The sequence below is a fragment of the Plectropomus leopardus genome, chromosome 8, assembly GCF_026936395.1.
Source record: "Plectropomus leopardus strain MGB_pleo_1.0 chromosome 8, ASM2693639v1, whole genome shotgun sequence".
Classification (NCBI taxonomy): Eukaryota; Metazoa; Chordata; class Actinopteri; order Perciformes; family Serranidae; genus Plectropomus; species Plectropomus leopardus.
In genome coordinates, this window is record NC_142183.1 from 3,660,117 (window position 1) to 3,680,031 (window position 19,915).

Below are 19,915 nucleotides of genomic sequence, written 5' to 3' on the forward strand. Positions count from 1 at the left end.
GTAACAGAATATAAAGGCTCAACTTTAGTGGCTGGCTTAACCTTTTATGGCTTGATACTGTATTAATGGAAATTATGCCCATTTCTAAAATACATACATATTATTTCGATGATCTAAGGCAGTCTAAAAACATTAGTAAACATGGGCAACTCGCTCCCATATCCAAAACTGGAGTGCTTGTGATGTCATGTGATATAAAGTGTAGAGTTGTTCATTGATATGAAATTGTGAAAGATTTTCTAGATGACACTGAGAACAGCCAGAACAATGTTATAAGTATATGGGAACATTTTCTGTTACAGAACTGACAACACCAATATAATAAAGTTCATTTGGGTTTAAGGGATAACAAACATTCTGTTGGTCCCAAAATTAGGCTCTCGATGAGCAGAAGGAGCAGCTCCAGACTTTATACTTCATGACATTACAAGTCTGAGACTTCTTCTCTAGTGTCTAGATCAGAGATATCACACATACTGGCTGATCCCTTGGCCATGGAAAAAACATACTGGAATTCCTACTTTAGATGTTCAATTTACAATGAAGGGTTTCCCAGAAAGGACCAAAACGATATAAAGGTCAAAGCAACAGTATTTGCTGATTAATCATAAAAATAGATTTATTATCAGACTTTACTGAAATTCCCATTAAGAGTTATTACAAGCACAGGATCTCTTTTACAATGTATGCGTGCTTTCAATTTATATGCATAAGAATGCATTTTCTTTGTTGATCAACATTACAGAAAAAGGGCCACATATAGAATAAGTGTTTAATGTGGTCCCAAGTTGGCTGGTACATAATGACACAAGTTCCTTTGGATAGGACAGAGTGATATTCACACTCCACCATAGATTAATGAAAAAGAAATAGAAAGGTGCATTTTGTAAAGAGAAAAATATCTAATACAAAAATGTATCTATTCAGTAAAGCTTCTCATTGTTTAGTAAATTGGCACCAGAAATGTTGCCATTGTAGCTTTTTAAAATAAAGGCTATAATGTGAACACAATTATAACTTGTCTTAATATTCACTGTGACGTGACAGATGAGCTCAGGTCCGGGGAAGTTGGCAGTGTTTCTGGATTTTGCTGATATCTGGCTTTCACTTTGCATAGTTAAGTCTTAATTTGCATTTATAGATACAGTGATAAACTGTGTCCACTGTCAGTGGTTTTAGTGTCCCCGAGCTCATTTTGTGATATCCTTTCAGTCATGTTGGTATTTAATGCAGTGCAGCTTTATGGGTCAAAGGTCATGGCCATTCATTTTTGGTTTTTAGCCTTGTCTCTTTTATGTATTTCTCAAGGCTCCTTTTCATGCTATTATGATAGGTAATGGATTTGAACACCAAATATCTTGTTTTGTAATGTGTTCCATTGTGTTCAAAATGAATAGTTTTTAGTGATGGATGAAACACCTGTGTTTGTAAGTGTATTTTAGCATTATCTAATCTAGACCCCATTCAAAGATGTTTGTTTTTAATGACTACAGTCTATAACATATACTACACACACTGGCATGCAGCATTGTCACAGTGCACAAAGAGTGTGCATGAAGTGAAAGGCACATAATAAATAATATAATAATACGATAAGTTCACAATGACACTCAGCTTTACAGGACTTTAAATTCCAGTATTGTGAACTAAAACCTTTCTTTAGCACTTAAAGTTTAACTGGTATGTTAGTGTTTTTGATGGGCATTGAAATGGTGATGAGCCACCAACACCTCATCTCAAAACCATCACAGCAGGATACACATCTATGAATGGGCCTTCACTAGTTATCTTCTGTTGACCCCATTCAAAAAGAGGTTTGTGCAACCCAGAACTAAGTTTTTTATTATTGTTATATCTATTTTTGGTTGTTTTTGATAACTATAGTTGGTAACACATAGAGTTGTAAATTAGTTGGCAAATACAGGGCTGGTATACAGCATTGTCACTCATGCACAGAGTGTGCATGAAGGCATGTGAGATTGCTAAATAAGTTTACATTGACACTCAGCTTTACAGGTCTTTACATTCCAGTGTTGTCAACTGAAACAACTCTTTAGCACTTAAAGTTTAACTAATGTTAATGTGTTTCTGATGGCCATTGCTAAAAATTCAGACAAAGAGAGCCACTGAGAGCCAAGATGCCCTACTGCTTTAGAGAGGTCCACTTAATAAATAATTACCTTTCAATTATTTCAGTGATATTACATACATGTGGTTATTATGTCACTTCCCAGCAGATGTTTCTTCATGTGAAAAACATGTTTAACTCCTTTTTTTGAATAGCTTGTAGTCAATTGTGCAATTGACAACAAATGTGGAATTCTGCTTGTATTTCTACTCTTTTACAGTTTAACATTATCTTACCCAACATCCACTTGTTTAACACAGGAAAGAGGAAAAAGCCATGTTTCAGTCAGATACAACATCTAGGATATGAGAAGTAAGCAACCCTGAAGCCCAATGTGTAATGTCCTCACGACCATAACTAACCATCGTCAGCTAGAAGAAACCATCCCCCGCACTGCAGGGAATCAAGGCCTGACAGATTTTCACAGGCTGACTTTGCAGAGAATCAAACCCCTCACCCACTGCAGGTCACTCACTTCTCAGTGGCAGCAGTCTCCACTGTTCAACGCTCAAAGTTAGGATCTGAGAATCATATGGGTGCTGGTCACTCCACCTCTTCAGTGTAGAAGAAATTATATATTTTGTCCACTTCATCAACTGAAGGCCAAGTAAATATAAAAATATATCTATAAAACTGTGTGTGAATGTAATAAAGACAGATTGCTTTCTAAAGAATGCACAAAGCCATTGAATCAAATGTGTACATAGATCATACAGAGAGATGAATAACATTTTTTCACACATATGAATACTCAGCCTCTTTTTAGGGATGCATCTTACTCCATAAATGTGGTAATTTTACGTGTCGGTATCATCTTTCTGAAGCTGGCAATACTGTATTATAGGCATCATTAATAATTTAACTGACTTTTAATTATACTTTTGTCAATACTCCTTGATAACCAATGAAGAAATGATAACTAATTAACTTTACCCATTATAAGTAATGTTATAGATTGTTATTTTATTAGTCAAATACCAAGACTTATACAGTCTTGTATAAATACATAAATTAAGTATTAATGGTTTCAACTAATTTGTAAACCTTTGTAAAAAAACAAAAAATAAATTATACAATATAAATATCTTCTTGGATAGATAGACCAAATATTTATAACACTTTGTTAACTATTAATAGTTGGTTTGAAAACTGCTTATAAACATTGTTTGATGGTTTCTATAGAAGTTGCAACTGCTAATGGTAATAAACTGTTAAACTGTTAACAAATACCATGTAGCAGATCTTGAAATACTATTTGGAAGACCATTATAAAGTTGCAGTTGCTATTTAAATCTTTTGAGTCACTTAATAAATAATGTCTTTCTAAGCACTTTGTAAGGTATACATACATGTTTGCCCTTCATTAAATTTTTTAATAGGTTACAAAAGTTGCAAAACAACAATAACCCACTACATTTATCTTTGGCTCAAAGTTGCATGTCAACATTGACTTTCTGTTCATATATGTGTTTAAAAATGATAATCACACAATCAGGACAATAAACATGTACTCTTTATGTAGCTCACCTATAAAACATTTAAAAGGGCCAAATTAGTTTTTACTCCATACAATCAATAACCATTGACAACATTTTAACTATCTAAATAATGTTTTTAGATGCTTTACAGAGTATCTAATTCTGTAGTATTGTTTTACCTCTTTAGTTAAAACAGAACCTTTTATTATAATTAGAATAATGAAATGTAAACTTGAGGCAATAACCTGTGCAACATCAAAATGGTATGTCATGAAATAACAGATGTAATCATTAGGTAACTGAATATGTTCAACTACTTAAATATCCATAATAGTACAAGTTTTGAAAAAAAAACAGTATTTAAAATGGGAATTAAAGTGGAGAATTGTATGCTCTACTCCGTACAATTTCAGGGTGTTCTTCCCAATAATCCAGGGATGTTGTACTAACCAAGATAAGCAGTGTGTGCTACTTGTTAAACCCAGGATGGGGGAATAAGCCACGTTTCAGTCAGTCTAAATCAGATACAGCATCTTGGATATGAGAAGTTAGCAACCCTTAGCTCAATGTGTCATGCTGCTACCATCGCCAGCTAGAAGAAACCATCCTCCGCACTGCAGGGAATCAAGGCCTGACAGATTTTCACAGACTGACTTGCACAGAGTCAAACCCCTCACTCACTGCAGGTCACTCACTTCTCAGTGGCAGCAGTCTCCACTGTTCAACATTCAAAGTTAGGATCTGAGAATCATATGGGTTGGTCACTCCACCTCTTCAGTGTAGAGGAAATTACATGTTTTTGTCAGCTTCATCAACTGAAGGCTCATAAATCTAACAATATATCTATAACACCATGTGATTGCTTACTTAATAATGCAGAGCACCACTGAATCAAATGTTTAACATCTTAGAGAGATGAACAACAATTTTTTCACAAACAAATGAACATTTAACCTCCTTTAGGGATGCATTTCGCCCATAAATGTGCTGATAATTTTACATGTCAGTGTCATCTTTCCTAAGCTGGCTGTTAACAGACTGTTAATTTCACTTTTGTCAATACTACTTGATAACTAATAAATAAATTGCAACGCTACTGATGGTACGCTGATACACTGATACACTACAGATGGGATATTGTTAAACTGTTAAAAAATACCATGTAGTGGATCTTGACACATTATTTGGGGAGGCCATTTTAAAGTTGCATTTGCTGTTTTAAATCTTACAGTCACTTAAAAATGCTTTGTTTCTCAGCGCTTGTGTTAACATGCATACACGCTTGTCTCCCCATTAAATGTTTTATAGGTTAGAAAACTATTTATTTTCATATATAAGTTCAAACTGATTTATGACCAAACCTTTTAAATTTATATTACTGCAGCTCAAATGAAAAGGGTTCAGGAGGTGAAAATGGACTACATAAATTCAACATTACAGATCAATAACAAAACCTATGTTACAAAACTACAATAATCCACCATGTATTTTCTTTTGGCTCAATGTTGCATTCTGACATTTTATTTCTGTTTCCTGAATATGTTTAACATGATGATCAGACGATCACTCTTACTCTTTAGTTTTGTTTTTACTCCTATAGTTGAAACCAAACCTTTTATTATGATTAGAACAATTAAATGTTAACTTGGCACAATAAACTATGTAACATCACAATGGTTTGCCATGAAATTCATGTAATTATTAGGTGATTAAATATGTTCAAATATTTAACTATCCAGTAAAAAAGTACTACTTTTGTATCAGTATTCAAGCTAGTGGAATTTGAGTGGAGAATTATATGCCCAATCTGTAAACTTTTAGGATGTTCTTCCAATAATCCAGAGATGTTGTAATTAGCTAAAATAAGCACTGTGTGCCACTTGCTTAACCCAGGACAGGGGACAGACCCATGTCTCAGGCAGTCAGAGTTGGATGTAACATTCTAGCTAATATAAATTAGCATCTCTGAAGCTTAATGTGGAATGGCCTATTGACCATCACAACAACAAAGAAACCAACCCCCACACTGCAGAGAATCAAGGCCTGGCACAGAGCTGCACACGCTGACCCTCACCTCTCCAAGTCACTCATTTCTCAGAGGCAACCTTAAAGGCACATGGGTGCTGGACACTCCACTCAGTCAATGTGGAGGATTGTTTAATGCTTACATCATAAACTAAAACCCTTTAAGGAATTTGAAATTCTTCCATATAAACCAAAACTGTGTTGAATAATAATAAGTCCCTCTGGTCACTGCAGCATGCACACAGAGAGATGGCAAATCATTTAATCCAATACAAAATGAGTAGTCAGCCTCTGTTAAAGACACAATCCATAAATGTGCTGGTAATTTTGCATGCCAGTACACCCATTTAAAAACTCTCAGTTCCTCTCCTACAACAGAAGACTTTAAAGGTCGTACACAGCAGACAATCCAATCCAAATCTCTCAGCGTTATTTTTTTATTTTACTTGAAAGTGAATCCTATTTTGATCCTAGTTCTGCAGTTTTTGTATTGTTGGCTGTTTTATATTTCTTTAGTTGTTTTAGTAGTTGTAGTTGTTTTGGTTTTCTTGAGATCTAGTAATGTATATACAATTTTGTCTGTCTAATGCAGATTTAAGATTAATTTAAAACATTGAGAAAAATATAAAACAAAACAAAACAAAACAAAACAAGAAGTGTCATTTTGTACAGGCCAAGAGGGACAAAGTGTGGACTGACTTTCCTTTTTTAGAATTTAAAGTTAAGTACAGCCAAAAGTACAGCCAAAAACCTATAGAATTTGGAAATAGTTCATCTCAGCAGTTGAACAGAGGGTTTCAGAGGTTAATCATTCCTCCAACTGACTTATCCCTGTAACTGAGACAAACTGATTGCTCACAAAACCTCCCATATTATAAATACCATTAAAGATTGCTCTAGTCATTTATATCATGATGGGTTGTCAATGTGTTTTCAACACAAGGTAAAAAGGAGCACACTCTTAAACAGCAACTCAAAAACTTATTCAGGTGCACGATTCAAAAAGCAATGTACGAAAAAACTAAAATGATATTTCTATCTCCAATTCCCTAAAAAAATAAATAATTTTATTATTACATTTTTGTAAGATTATTTTCTTTGAACAATAATGCATCTAACTTCTTTTTTTCCTATTCTTTGTCATTTATCCATGTTGAAATGGGAATGTCACTCTATACTATATATCTAAGATGGAACTTGTGTCATTATATACCAGCCAACAGTGGACTCATGTCACTTTTATACAACTCAAGTGTGGACCTCTTTTCTGTAATGTGGAGCCACAAATAAAATGGATTCTATAGATGGGCACACATACATTGATTTCAACCATAACAATAAATGCCAAATTCAGCTGATTCCTGTGAATTCTGGGAGACCCTGCAATTTTGTCAAATCACTGCAACTATACAGAATTCTTAACTATTTAAACCGTTAAAATCTGATTTCACTGTATGTCTGCCCACAACTAATCCACTCAGTTCCTCAGTTGCCCTCTAAGTATTTCTGAGTGGCTCTGATGTTTTACAAAGAAGACTTTGGACCAGCAAAGCTATTTTTTAAATTATTTGCTTCATTTTATGCAAATATTGGCTCTGAAAAGGCATCATTCAATGATGATGAAACTTTATTCCTTTTTTAAAAAAAAAAAAATAACATTTTTGTTTTAATATTCTTTTCCCAATAGAAAAAAAAACTAAAATAAAACCTAAAACTTGCATGGCATTTTTTTTGCTTGTAAAAACTGTTAAATGGAAGTTTTGAGTACGTCCATCCATATTCTCAAGTGATGCTAGCCACGCAAGATGTATGCAGATGTGCCTCGTGTTGTCTGGCTGTCTACTGACGATAATAACAATGCCGCTGGCTCTGTCCGCTATGTTCTCATCTCACATCATCCTGCCATGATCCAGATTGATGCAGGTATGCCAAAAGCACTGACAGAGGGAATGTATTTGAAAAAGTTAACAATGAGAATGGACTGGGGTAGCTCCTTTTAAACACAGTGTCAAGCTATAAAATGGTAAAGACATCCACAACGGCTGAGCCTTTATATTCAGTTACAAAAATACATACTATACAGATCCTTTAGAAGCAAAAAAAATTACATGATTTAGTTTAGATATATTTACAAGTAACTTGTGTCATTATGTACCAGCCAATCAGACCCCTGTTGCTTTATACTACACAAGTGTGGACCTCTTTTTGCCTGTAGAGTAGATCAGCAAATAAAATGCATTCCTGTGATTATAGAGAAACAAAACATATGTACATTGTAAGATTGACAGAAATCTAGTGCTTCTAGTGCATCTAAAAACTCAAAGGGAGTTTTGGAGGATTGAGCTAATCTCAAGGTTAAGTTAAATTCTGATAATAAACTAATTTAAGCAATTCATTAAAATTAGTAAAGATCTTGCTGGTATTTTCTCTCCACATTTTCTTCCTACCCTTATTATTATTATTATTATTATTATTATTATTGTTATTGTTATTTCTCCTTTCTTTAGATTTAAAAATATTTCCTTGCCCTCTGGGGAAGTCAGATTGTAAAACAGTGTCAAGCTTGATGGTTAAGCCATCCACTAAAACTGAGCCTTTATAGTTTGTTATAAAAATATTAGTTATAATTATAATAATCACAGTCATTGTAATCATAGTTGAGGAATAATTTTGAATTATTTAGGTTAGATTCTTTTGTGTAAGTCTTATCTATCTCATTTTATTTATTCTTTACATGGTGGAGTGTGAACGCCACTCCATGCTATCCAAGAGGGAACTAATTGTCATTATGTACCAGCCAACAGTGGACTCATGTTGCATTATCCTATGTTTGGACATGTTTTCTATAATGTGCACCCACAAACAAATTACATTTCTATGACAGACTGAGAGTGTATATTGAAGTATATTGAAAACTGATTGACATTCAGTGCTCGTGAAAACTGGTCAGGTCAGTATCGTAGACTGAACAACTTTAAAGGTCTAGTCAAGGTCTGATGTTACATCATTTTTACATAATTAAACCTAAAAGAAGAAAATCTTACTGCTGATCATTTTATGTAAAGGTTTATTCTGCTTGGATTATAGTTTTCTTGCTTTTTTTAAGGCTCTAAAATACTGATTTCTCTCCTGCCTTCTGGGTAGCCCTTTATTTTAATACAGTATAGAGCTTAAAACTTATGAAATCACCTAAAGCCAAGCCTTGAATTTTAATGCAAAGACTAATAACAAATCACTTTTCAGGAGACTGGTGTCTTTATTAACCCTATCATGCTATTTGTATCATATTTGATACATTACATTCTGTGGCCTTCATGTCACCCACATTAACATTACTAAAGCCTGTTTAACGGCCCATCTGCAGTCTGAAAGGCTGCTGGGAGAGGAGTGTTAAAAGCGGCGTGTGAATGGGTCGTTCAAATACCAGCTCCAACCAGGAGGGAGAGCTCTGAATATGGATATAAACACTCACACACACTTTGGTCCCCTCTTGGCAAAATCTGAAAAATTTCACCAGAGGCCATAACACATGATTTTATGATGATTTAGAGCATGTCCAAGTGGGGACTTAAAAAATGTCCCCTGTTAGTTTTGCCGTTCCCTGTTGGTGACTGTGTAACGATGAGTATGTTCCCTGTTATATATATGCGCGAGTGCACACACACACACACACACACAAACACAAAAGCACACAAACAAAAATGATAAAACGAGCAAAGAGAAAAAAGAGAGGGAGACAGAGAAAGGGGAAAGGAATGAGAGAGGCAAAAAGGCAGCAGGAATAAGTGAAATGGAAGAAGAAAAACAGAGGATGGAAATGCTGAAATAACACACACACACACGCAGACAGAGAACTGATTGGTACGTGTCACTGTGCTTACTTGTTTTAAATGTGTTAATTAATTTCTACGTGTGTGCTGCGGCTGTGGCTCAGAGGTACAGCGGGTCGTCCTCTAATCTGAGGGTCAGTGGTTCGAGCACAGGCTCCTCCAGTCAACATGTCAAAGTCTCGTTGGGCAAGTTACTTAACCCCAAATTTCTCCCGATGCTGCGTCTTCACAGTGTGAGTGTGTGTGAATGATTGCTGAGTAGCAGGTGGAACCGTAACGGCAGCCTCGACCGCCAGTGCGTGAATGTGTGTGTGAATGTGTGCGTGAATGTGTGTGTGTGAATGTGTGTGTGAATGTGTCATGTAGTGTGAAAGCGCTTTGAGCGGTCAAAAGACTTGTGCTATACAATTACAGTCCATTTTCCATGACATGTTGCTTTATATCTTTTCTGTTTTGGTCGTGCTGTTTTTGTTTGTAACTTATGCTGCTGACGTCGCCAGATCTCCCTCGAAAAAGAGATCATCGATCTCAAGGGGACTCTCCTGGTTAAATAAATAAAATAAAAACCTTTGGCACCCCCCCAGTGGTAGTATCAAAAAGTCATTCTGGCACATTATCGTAGACACCGCACCAATTTTCACTGGAATTTTCTTTGGTTTTCACAAACAAAACTCGTGCCAACAGGACAATCTGAAAGATCATAGAAAGCTCCTGCACAGGGGAAGCCAAACTTTACAAAAAGTTTGTCCTCAAATGCCTTCTTTTGCAAGAGCAACAAGATATGGATGTGAAAAATCAGGATTTTGTTGGTTAAAAAAATGAATTGCAGCTGGGATCTGAAAAAGAGTTCGTTTGTCTCTGCGTTGTTATCATCAAGGCGTTTGTGTTGGCTGTTACAGCAGGAAGTTGTGGAGGCGGCATTTTTCCATATTTATGCAGATTAAACATTTCTTCATGTGGACCTCTGAAATATCTGACCTCAGTGGGTGTGTGTGTGTGTGTGTGTGTGTGTGTGTGTACGTGTGTGTGTGTGTGTGTGTGTGTGTGTGTGTGTGAGCATGTGTGTGTGAGGCTGCAGACTCACTTGATAGAGCCTTGAGACGCCCTACACATACAGCAGCTAGACAGGCACTGGTCTGGTGTTGCAGAACCAGAGCAGCAGCTTGGAGGCAGAGGAGCAGCCGCTGGAGAGACAGGAGGAGGAGGAGGAGGAGGAGGAGAAATGAAAGGGTGGAGGAAGGAAGAATGAAAGAAGCAGCAGTGAAAGAATATCCAGATTAAATAATGGATAGAAACAAAACAGAGGAAATGAGGCAAACAATACGCATGATGGCGATGGGAAGGAGGGAAAAGATTTAAGGAAAATAGAGGAACAAAGGGAGAAGAGAAAGGAGGGATGAAATGTGGCGAGCATAACCAGTGAGGGAGAAAAAAAGAATGATAAAGGTAGAGGAAAGGAAAAAGGATGAGGGAGAAAAATAAAGTATAAAGTAACGAGAGTAAGAATAAAAGGAAAAGAACAAAAGACACAAAGGAGAGACAAAGTGGAGAGATAAAAATAATGTGAAGATCAAGGAGGAGGATTGGATAAAATAAGGAATGCAGTAAAATAAAAGGAGAAGAGGATATTCAAGACAGTAAATGAGGAAATGAAGGGAAGAAGGAGAAAGAAGAGAAGGGCCAAAATGAGAAAAGGTAGAGGAACAGAAATGAAACAAGAAATAAAAAGAAAGAATACCAATGGACCAATGCAGAAAGGAAAAAATACAATAAAAGGAGGAAGGAGGAAAGAAAGAAAGAAAGAAAAGTCAAGTGGAGAAAATGGCAAGAAGCAGGCATTCAAGTTAAGAATGAAAGGTAAGAAATGATGAAAAGATGACAAAAAGGAGAGACAATGAGGTAAAGAAGAAGGGAAAGACAGGGAGGGAGAGAGAAAGGGAAAAACAAGGTTAGTTTACACCCAGACGACCCATCAGACAGCAGGCAGGAACAGGCGTGTGTGTGTGTGTGTGTGTGTGCGTGTGCGTGTGTGTGTGTGAACATGAGTCGATCCGTAATTTCGTGTCTGTCATATAAAACAATGTAGCACACAAACAGCGAGCTTCTCTTTGACCCTCTGGACTTTTCAAAATAGTACACATTAATATCATTTTCTACTTTCACTGAGTTAATCATCAGTCCTAAATATTTATTCATTTTCATCATCTGAATCCTTTAAATACCACTCATGATGCCACTTTGTTTTTAGATAAAAAAAAAAAACTACACACAAAAAAAGAATTATTTTCAATATAATAGATGCTAAGTAGATTTGTTTTATTATTATCACAGCCTCGGATATGTCAATGATTTGCAGCAACACAGCAACTGTTTTATGCAACATTATTTTTTGTGCACTCACAAAAAGCACTTTTCAAGTTCAAGCTTTCAAAAATAATAATACCATAATAATACGACACATGTTTTTCTGCTTTGATGGCTGTGGGATCAAAAGTTATAGTTTGAATGGGTTTCAATGGAGCATTTCTTTTTTTTGCCATAATAGTATGAACGTAATGTTTGGATCAAAACGTTACAAATCATCCTCTGAGGAATTTGAAATTTCATCACAATCATATCAAGAAATCATGAGCTCGACCAGAGTTTTGGACGAACTGACGCATTCAGCAAAACAAGTGGCAGACCGCACAAACACACACACACACACACACACACACACACACACACACACACGGTTTAAATCATATCCATGACAAATGACTCAGCCAGTAGCTCGGTGCTAACTGTGACATTTTGGACAAATGTGACATCTAATGAGCTCTGTCCCAATCTGTCTGCTTTTGACGGGGGACGTGAGGCAGTCATGTGGACATAACGAGCCCGGAGACGCTGAAGAAACCCCCCCGGACGATAGCAAGAACCAAGAAACTGAACAGCTCGTTAGTGGACAGAGAGAGAGAGGCTGACAAATTAATGACGGAGTGACCGTGAGCTGAGAGAAGCTGTCACACGGGCAGGAAACACGCTGCAATATCTGACGCTAAAAATAACAACTACAGGCCAAACACGCCTACGGAGAGCCCAGATTCCTCTCTGAGGGGATTCTCATCCAACAGGCTGGTAGTTTGTCTAACGACTGCTGACTAAAGTACAGAAGAGGATTAGGGCCAACTGGTGAAATACTTTTGTCATTATGCACTTTGAGAAAAAAGTTGAACTGTCAAGATTAAAGTCAAAATGTTGAGAATGATGTTGAAATAATATTTTGAGAAACAAGTTGAAATAATATTTTGAGAATTAAGTCAACCTTTCAAGACATACAAACAGTGCGTGTTATTACAACTTCATTCTCGAAATTTTTCCACAACACTTTTTTCTCGTCAGTATATTTCAACTTTATTCTCGAAATTTCGACTTCTTTCTCAACATTGTGACTTTTTTTTCTCAACACTGTTTTTCAACAAAGTTCTCAACATTTCCACTTTTTACTCGACATTGTATTTTTCTAAAATTATTCTTGGCATTTCGACTTTAATCTCAACATTTTGACTTTTTTCTCTTTTTTCCTCTCAAAATCATTTCTCCTGTCTGGCCCTGATCCTCCTCCACACTAAAGCCTCCTGCAGACTGTGAGATTTTTTGCAGTCTTATAGTTTAGTGCAACATGGATCTTTATAATCCTGGGTATGACATCAAGTTTGACGTATGCTCGCTGTACGATGACATCACCTACTGAATCACAGTCTGTGACGTATATTCATCAGCGTCAACACACAAGAACAAAACGCTGTCGGTCTGCAGCGTCCATCTATGCGGCTGTAGCGGTGAGAGCAAAAAGTAAACAAAGACGTCGCGCCCTCGCTTTAGCTTGTTTGCAGTCACTTGATCCTGATGACGTGCAAAAATCCGATGGGGGGGCAGGAAGTGAAGAACACCGGTTGGGAATGGAGGAAAGAGAAAACACCAAAGCCTCAGATGTACCTGCACGCAGCAGGTGCCATGAGAACATTTCTAGACACATTGGATATGATCCCTTCACTTTACGGAAAAGTGATTTTTGCTTTCGCCCTCATTCATTCGACACATTTGCAGGATCTGATATTATAGTTAAACTGTGAGCTACAACATGTTTCTCAAAACGTCTGAGGCAAGATATATTTGATCAGGGCTGCTGTTTTTCTGTTTTACTGCGCAGGAATCAGTGAGGTACCAACTCCCTGTTCACAGACTCTGACCGCTACAGCCAAACAGGGAGTTAAAATGTGTTTCCGAAATATTTTAGGCAGAAAATAAGCAGTGGAGTAAAATACTCTTCATTTATAGTTGATTAGCGCTACCTAGTTTTACCGTTTGATTGGATTTCAGTCTGAATTTGACTGACAGAAAGACGGGCGGGTGTGTTTCTTGATCAGCTGTTGTGTCTGCGGTGGCGGCAGCACGGGCGGCGGGAAATATGAAAATGTGTAAGTGCAGTCTGTAGTTTGAGTAAAAGCCCCGAGAGCCAGCGATAATGCTGTCAGACATTTATGACAACAATCTGAGCCTGTCAGTGCCAAAACGAGCACTTTTAGTGGACGTAAACGGATGATTGAACTGAATTGATTCAGAGGTCTCGTTCAATACGGGACCAATTTAAAAAAATGTCCCTACAATGAGTTACTGAGACACAAGAGCGTGGGAAAAAGTAGAGGTCGATAAATACAGTTTCCTTCACATTTCGCTGGATCCTTTGGTTCTGTATGAGTCTATTACCTGAGACTGACATCTGAGCACTAAAAAATGTTTGTTTTTTTTCTGTCTTTTCCCTCAGCTCAGTTTATCATAATCTGCTATAACATTTTTGGAAGCAGAGCCGGATAGCGAGCATGTGTGGAGAGTTAGCTGCAGTTGTTTGTTGTGAGCTTGTGGTTGAACGCAGCTGACAGCAACAGTGCAGCGTTTAACCCGGCAGCCTGAGAGCGCTGCTTCCTGTTAGGATTTTCTCTGTTTGACTTTGTTTATATCCACAAGACAATGCAGTCCAGACACACACACACACACACACACACACACACACACACACACACACACACACACACACACACACACACACACACGGATGCAGAAATTTAGATGCCGTGGAATGAAAATGCAAATAAATATGCACAGTCCATCTTTCTCTCAGACAAACACGCACCTGTTTTCACCCCTTTTATCATTTGCATATGAATACACACATGCACGCATACACAAGCTGGCAAACACACACACAAACACACACACTAACAAGTGGGCCGGTGTGTGTGGTATTGCTTCAGGTCAACGGGGAGATGCCACACACACTGGACACTGGAGGACACGTGATGCAGAGATGAGGACGGAGGACATTTAAGAGTGTGGGAAAGAGAAAGAAAACAGGAGACGATTCTGGAGACAGAAATATTGCGAGAGAGGAAAAAGGACAAGAAGGAAACAGAGAGAGACAAGAAGAGATAAAGGGAAAGCTGCAAAAATAAGACATGACAGGCAACATAAGGACAGAAAAGAACAACGGAAAAAGAATAATGTCAAACTGATGAAAAAATGAGTGTCTTAAGAAGTAGTTTTTAAAACTGGTGGCCTGTAAGCAATATTTTAGGAGACTTTATTATGACTTAAAGTAAATTTCAGACTTCCTCCAGATGACTCGATCCAAAATTAGAACTATCATCTGTTATTTTTCATCTGAAATCGACAATTTAGGTTTTAAAAGTTTGTCCATCCTCTTATCTGATCTCATAATCCCCTCACATCTATTCTCAGAACTTTTTTTTGTTTGTCCAACATCCATCAGTTGGGAAACTCACACAGGTGACAGAAAAGAGACACAAAGAGCGCCGAATTGTGTGGTACGCTCCCCTGCCACACCTGAATGTCAGGTTTTTAAAATATTCTGTAAAGCCAGTTCACGGTGTTTAATGTGTAATGTACCTCGTGGAAAGCTGCCCAAAGTCACCAAATCCGACTAAAACAGGTAAACTGTAAATGATAAAATAAAATCAGAGACTGACACCACTGTGAGATCAGTTATTCTACATGATGAGAATACTATACCACTTCCTCCACAACACGAATTACACGATTATTGTAGCAATAATCTATTTGAAGACTTTTATTGTAAAGCTGTAACAAGACATTATAACTTTAAAAGTTAAATATGCAGGAGTTTCCTAAAAAGAAAAAAGAAAAAAGAGAAGAATGAGAATGAGAGCGGAGCGGAAACCGGCGGAGACACGGAGAATGAGGGCGGAGCGGACAACGGTGGAGACACCGGTGGAGAATGAGGATGGAGCGGACATATGGAGACACCAGAGAATGAGAGTTGAGGGGACACCAGCGGAGACACCGGTGGAGAATGAGAGCGGAGTGGAAACTGGTGGAGACAACAGTGGAGACACTGGTGGAGAATGAGAGTGGAGTGGACATTAGGAGACACCAGCAGACAATGAGAGCAGAGCGGACACCGCCTGTGAATTTTTTTTTTGCAGAGACATTGCTCCCTGTCCTTATTTGCAAGAAATTTGCAAACAAAAAAAGAAAAAGAAAAAAAGAAGTATAATTACCAAAATAAATTAACAAATAAGTAAAATAAAAATGTAAAAACAAAAACAAACAGAGAAATTGTCTGAAAAAAAGTGCTAAAAATGTAATACTAAAATAATAATTTTGCAACATAAGTTTAAATATATAATTACGAATACAGTTTCCTGGACATCTTTCTCTCGCTTCTTTTAAAAATAATCCTCTAAATCTACTAATTTCTTGCCATTTGTGGGACGTTTCAGGGCAAGTTGCTCATTGCATTTTTTCCACCGTTTTCTAAAACATTTAAACTTATCTTAAATTGTCCATGGGGTTGCGAAATGCTTCAGAACAGCACAGGAAAAGTATTGTTGATCTCAGTTTCAAAGGGTTAATTGGCCCCTGTATTTCTCTTATTAGCCTTTAATGAAGCTGTGTGAGACTGTGTGTGTGAAAACAATGCAGCAGCTCTAATATTTGTCCGTCTGTGTGTCTGTCTGTGGTTTTTAAAGCGTCTGACCCTTCGTTTGGACCCTCAGCCTCCTGCCTGCAGAGCAAACAGAGCAGCAGGAGGCCGAGCAGCAGCTGTATATTTTCAGCCGGCGGTAATATTCACAGCTGAACTTGGTGAATAATGGAGAGAAGCTGCTGTTTGTCTCGCCAGTAAAAACGCGTCCCGCTGAGTGTGATAACATTTTTTACATCACTAAAACACCTCAGACCGTCTGAGGGCTTCAGGTTTCAGGAGATCACGAGCTGCTGATGTTCAACACACTCCCCGAGGTTATCTTTTCATTTCAGGCGGAGCGTTAAATGTATTTTTTACTCTTTACTTTCCAATCAGCCTGCCTCATCTACTGCATCCTGTGATTTCCCAGCATGTGAACAACATAACTCAAAACTCAGAGTCCCGCGCTGCATTGCATTCTGGTTGATTTTCTGCTCCTGTGGGTGGTGCAAATTAGTCTTTTTGCCTCCTCGATGATGGATTCCTCCCTGTATAATTGCTGCTAGACTGAAACAGGAAAATCCATACAAAAAATAGTGTAAAGTTTAACTGGTGACACCAGAGTTGGCGAGTTGTGATGTTTATGTGAGAAATGGCAGAAAGCATGGGAGCAGGGTCAAAAACTGACAGTAAAAAGTATTTATTTCATTGATTTGTTCCCAGCAGCTATTATTTACTTTGAAATAGTTGCACATTTTAGTAAATGCATCCATTAGCTTGACGTCATAAATGGACAAACGTGACGAGCAAAAGTCAATGTTTGCTCCATGGTGAGAAACTTTCTTCACAGAAAAGATAAAGATTAATGATTAATGATTAATCGTGTTGTGTGGTCGCAGAATCCCATCAGTTGCTGACACAAAGCATTTTATTATGAAATATTTGCAGGACTGTGTCGTTGATAATGCAGGAGATTGTGTGACTTCATAGGTGAATCAAATTTGTGCTTATAAATATCAGCTAAATTTTTTAAAAATACTTTCATATCAAAAATCGATGTATATGATTAATTTAGTTATTAATCACAGCGCATGTAATTTATTCAATTATGTTTTTAATTGCTTGACAGCCCTAATAAAAATACAATATAACATATATAAAACATAATAAAATAAAATAATATACAAATAAACTGGAAACAGTTATCAACCTCATATTCAAACGCTCCGCATTAAAATGTAACCCATCTTCTTTGTAGTTTCCACGTTGTTCCCACTTTACGACCTCAAAGTACGTGAACGCAAAAAAGTCGGAAGAACGTCTTCCCAACTTTGAAACTACGACCTTTCGATGTCGCATTAACGCACAATAGCCCAAATTAACAAAAGCCACCTACAATCCTTTTCAGTGGCCCAGTCAAACAAAAGCCCAAATAACTGCAGAACTTTCCCAGCTGTCAACACTCGACAGTCGGCATCCGTCTCAGACCTCTGAGCCGCGATACAGCACCACGGTCACACACGAAACCCACGCTGAGACACCAGACAGCGTCAACAGGCTTCACCGTGTTCGACCGCAGATGTTAATTTGTAGAAAATTAGAACAAAAATCTACATATATATCCATAAATATGATACTGATATTGTTAAGTGCCCTTCAGCTCGTCTCTTTTAATCCTCCACGTACGTCTCTGCTGCCGTAGTAACACACTTTCACACTTTCTCGTCAGTGATGAATAAACCTCATCATATCCTCGTTTAGGAAACTTTGACACTTTGACTGAAGACGCTCCGACATGGAAACACTGTGACACAGCTGCACCTTTCAAAGCTGTTTGTCACAGGAAAATCCTAATGAGATGAAAAGAGATCATTAAATGAGCTAACTTTCGATCCAATGCAAGACGCCGAAGTGCTAAATTGATTCCATCTGAAAAGACAATAGACTTTTAATTGTACAGAGTGTTTCAGACGGCTGTGTTCTGCAGTGAATCTGTGTTTTTATTAAGCGAACCGCAGATACAAAAAGACAAAGATGTCCAAAAAATGTTTCCATGACTTTAAGGCAAACTTTAAATGACCATCAATACTCCTGATTGGTTCTTTATAATTATTATTATTATTATTATTATTATTATTATTATTATGGCTTAGGGGAGGAGCATGCAACTTTAAATGGCTGTGTTTTGGGTTTATTTTAACATGCCTTCAGATTGCATGTTTTTCTATTTGCCATGTTTTTCTTTGAAACATTCTGGTTATTTTTTAAAGAGAATATTTTCTCAATTTTTAAAAAAAAGTTTTTGGGATTACTGAAGAAAATATTTTGTTTTTTTTTCCTTTTAAACTTTTTTTGTGAGATTTTCAAAGAAAATGTTTTGGAGATTATTTTTTTTTAAAAAAGTGCTATTTGAAGAAAACATTTTGGCTTTTTTTTTTTAATTAAAAAATATATTTCTAAAGAAAACATTTTGACAATTATTTGAAGAAACTATTTTTTCATCTTTTTTCTTTTTCTTTAAAACTTTTTGACGATTTTAAGAAAAACATTCTGGTCATATATTTATTTTTTGTGAATTTTAAAGAAAGCATTTTGTTAATTTTTTTTCTTCAAAAAGTTTTGTGATTTTTGATTAAAAAAAACCTGCCTGCAGGTTTGAAAGGCATATTTTCTTCAAAAATCACCAAAATTATACCATTTATTAAAGCCAGAATCTTCCATGACTTTTCCAAAACTTTCTGGGTATATTTAGTTTTCCAACCCTTTTCTGGGCCTGGAAATTGCTCTTTGCATATTCCAGCGCTCTTCCAGGTTTTTCACGACCGTATGAACCTGGTGTATTTCCCTACACAGAGAATTTAGGTCCTCTTAAACACCATTTTAAAGGTGATTATTTTTCTCAGCACAGCTGAAATCACTGTCCCGCTGTGTGTGTTTAACCACCTCTGTGTTTTATTGCAGATCGGCTGAAACAAAAACTTTGAGTGCATACCATCCTCTGCGCTCGGTGTTTTCTCTGCTCTCTGCAGAGGTCGGGCCTTATGTGGCACAGCGGCGTGTCACAGATGATGGAAGTGGCCTATTAAGTCGAGGCTTTAAAGCACTCAGACATAAATCAAGCTGACTGTCAGAGAGACGGATCCAGTGTAAATATAAAGTCTCTGAGCAACACTTTCTCCTCTCCATCTCATTTCCTTCTCCCTGTTTTTATTTGCTCCTAATTCTCAAATTTCTCTCCTTTTTCTTCTTTCCTCACCTCTCCTGTTTTCTCTCTCCCTTTTCTTTCCCCTTCTTCTTATCTAACCTCGTCTCTCCTCGCCTCTGTTTCTCCTCCCCACCTCCATTTTTTTAAAACTTTTTTGCTTTTTTTTTTTACCACTTATTTCTTCCTCTCGTTTCCTCTTGTTTCTTCTGTGCTTTTGTCATTAGAGTTTTGTCTTTTCTCTGATCCTCCTTTTCAGATTCT

The 19,915-nt window shown here is 37.1% G+C and overlaps 1 protein-coding gene across 4 annotated transcripts in view; it reads right to left on the reverse strand.

The window, feature by feature from the left end:
* Nucleotides 1–19,915, reverse strand: part of htr4 (5-hydroxytryptamine receptor 4) — a 206,020-nt gene that overhangs the window by 36,427 nt on the left and 149,678 nt on the right. Inside the window, exon 7 of one of the 4 annotated variants that reach the window (XM_088080754.1) lies at nt 10,546–10,645. The exons of the other annotated variants lie outside the window; for them this stretch is intronic. Within the exon in view, the coding sequence (XP_087936880.1) occupies nt 10,582–10,645 (64 nt within the window). The 3' untranslated portion in view covers nt 10,546–10,581. The remainder of the gene's footprint in view (nt 1–10,545; nt 10,646–19,915) is intronic. 4 annotated transcript variants of the gene reach the window in all.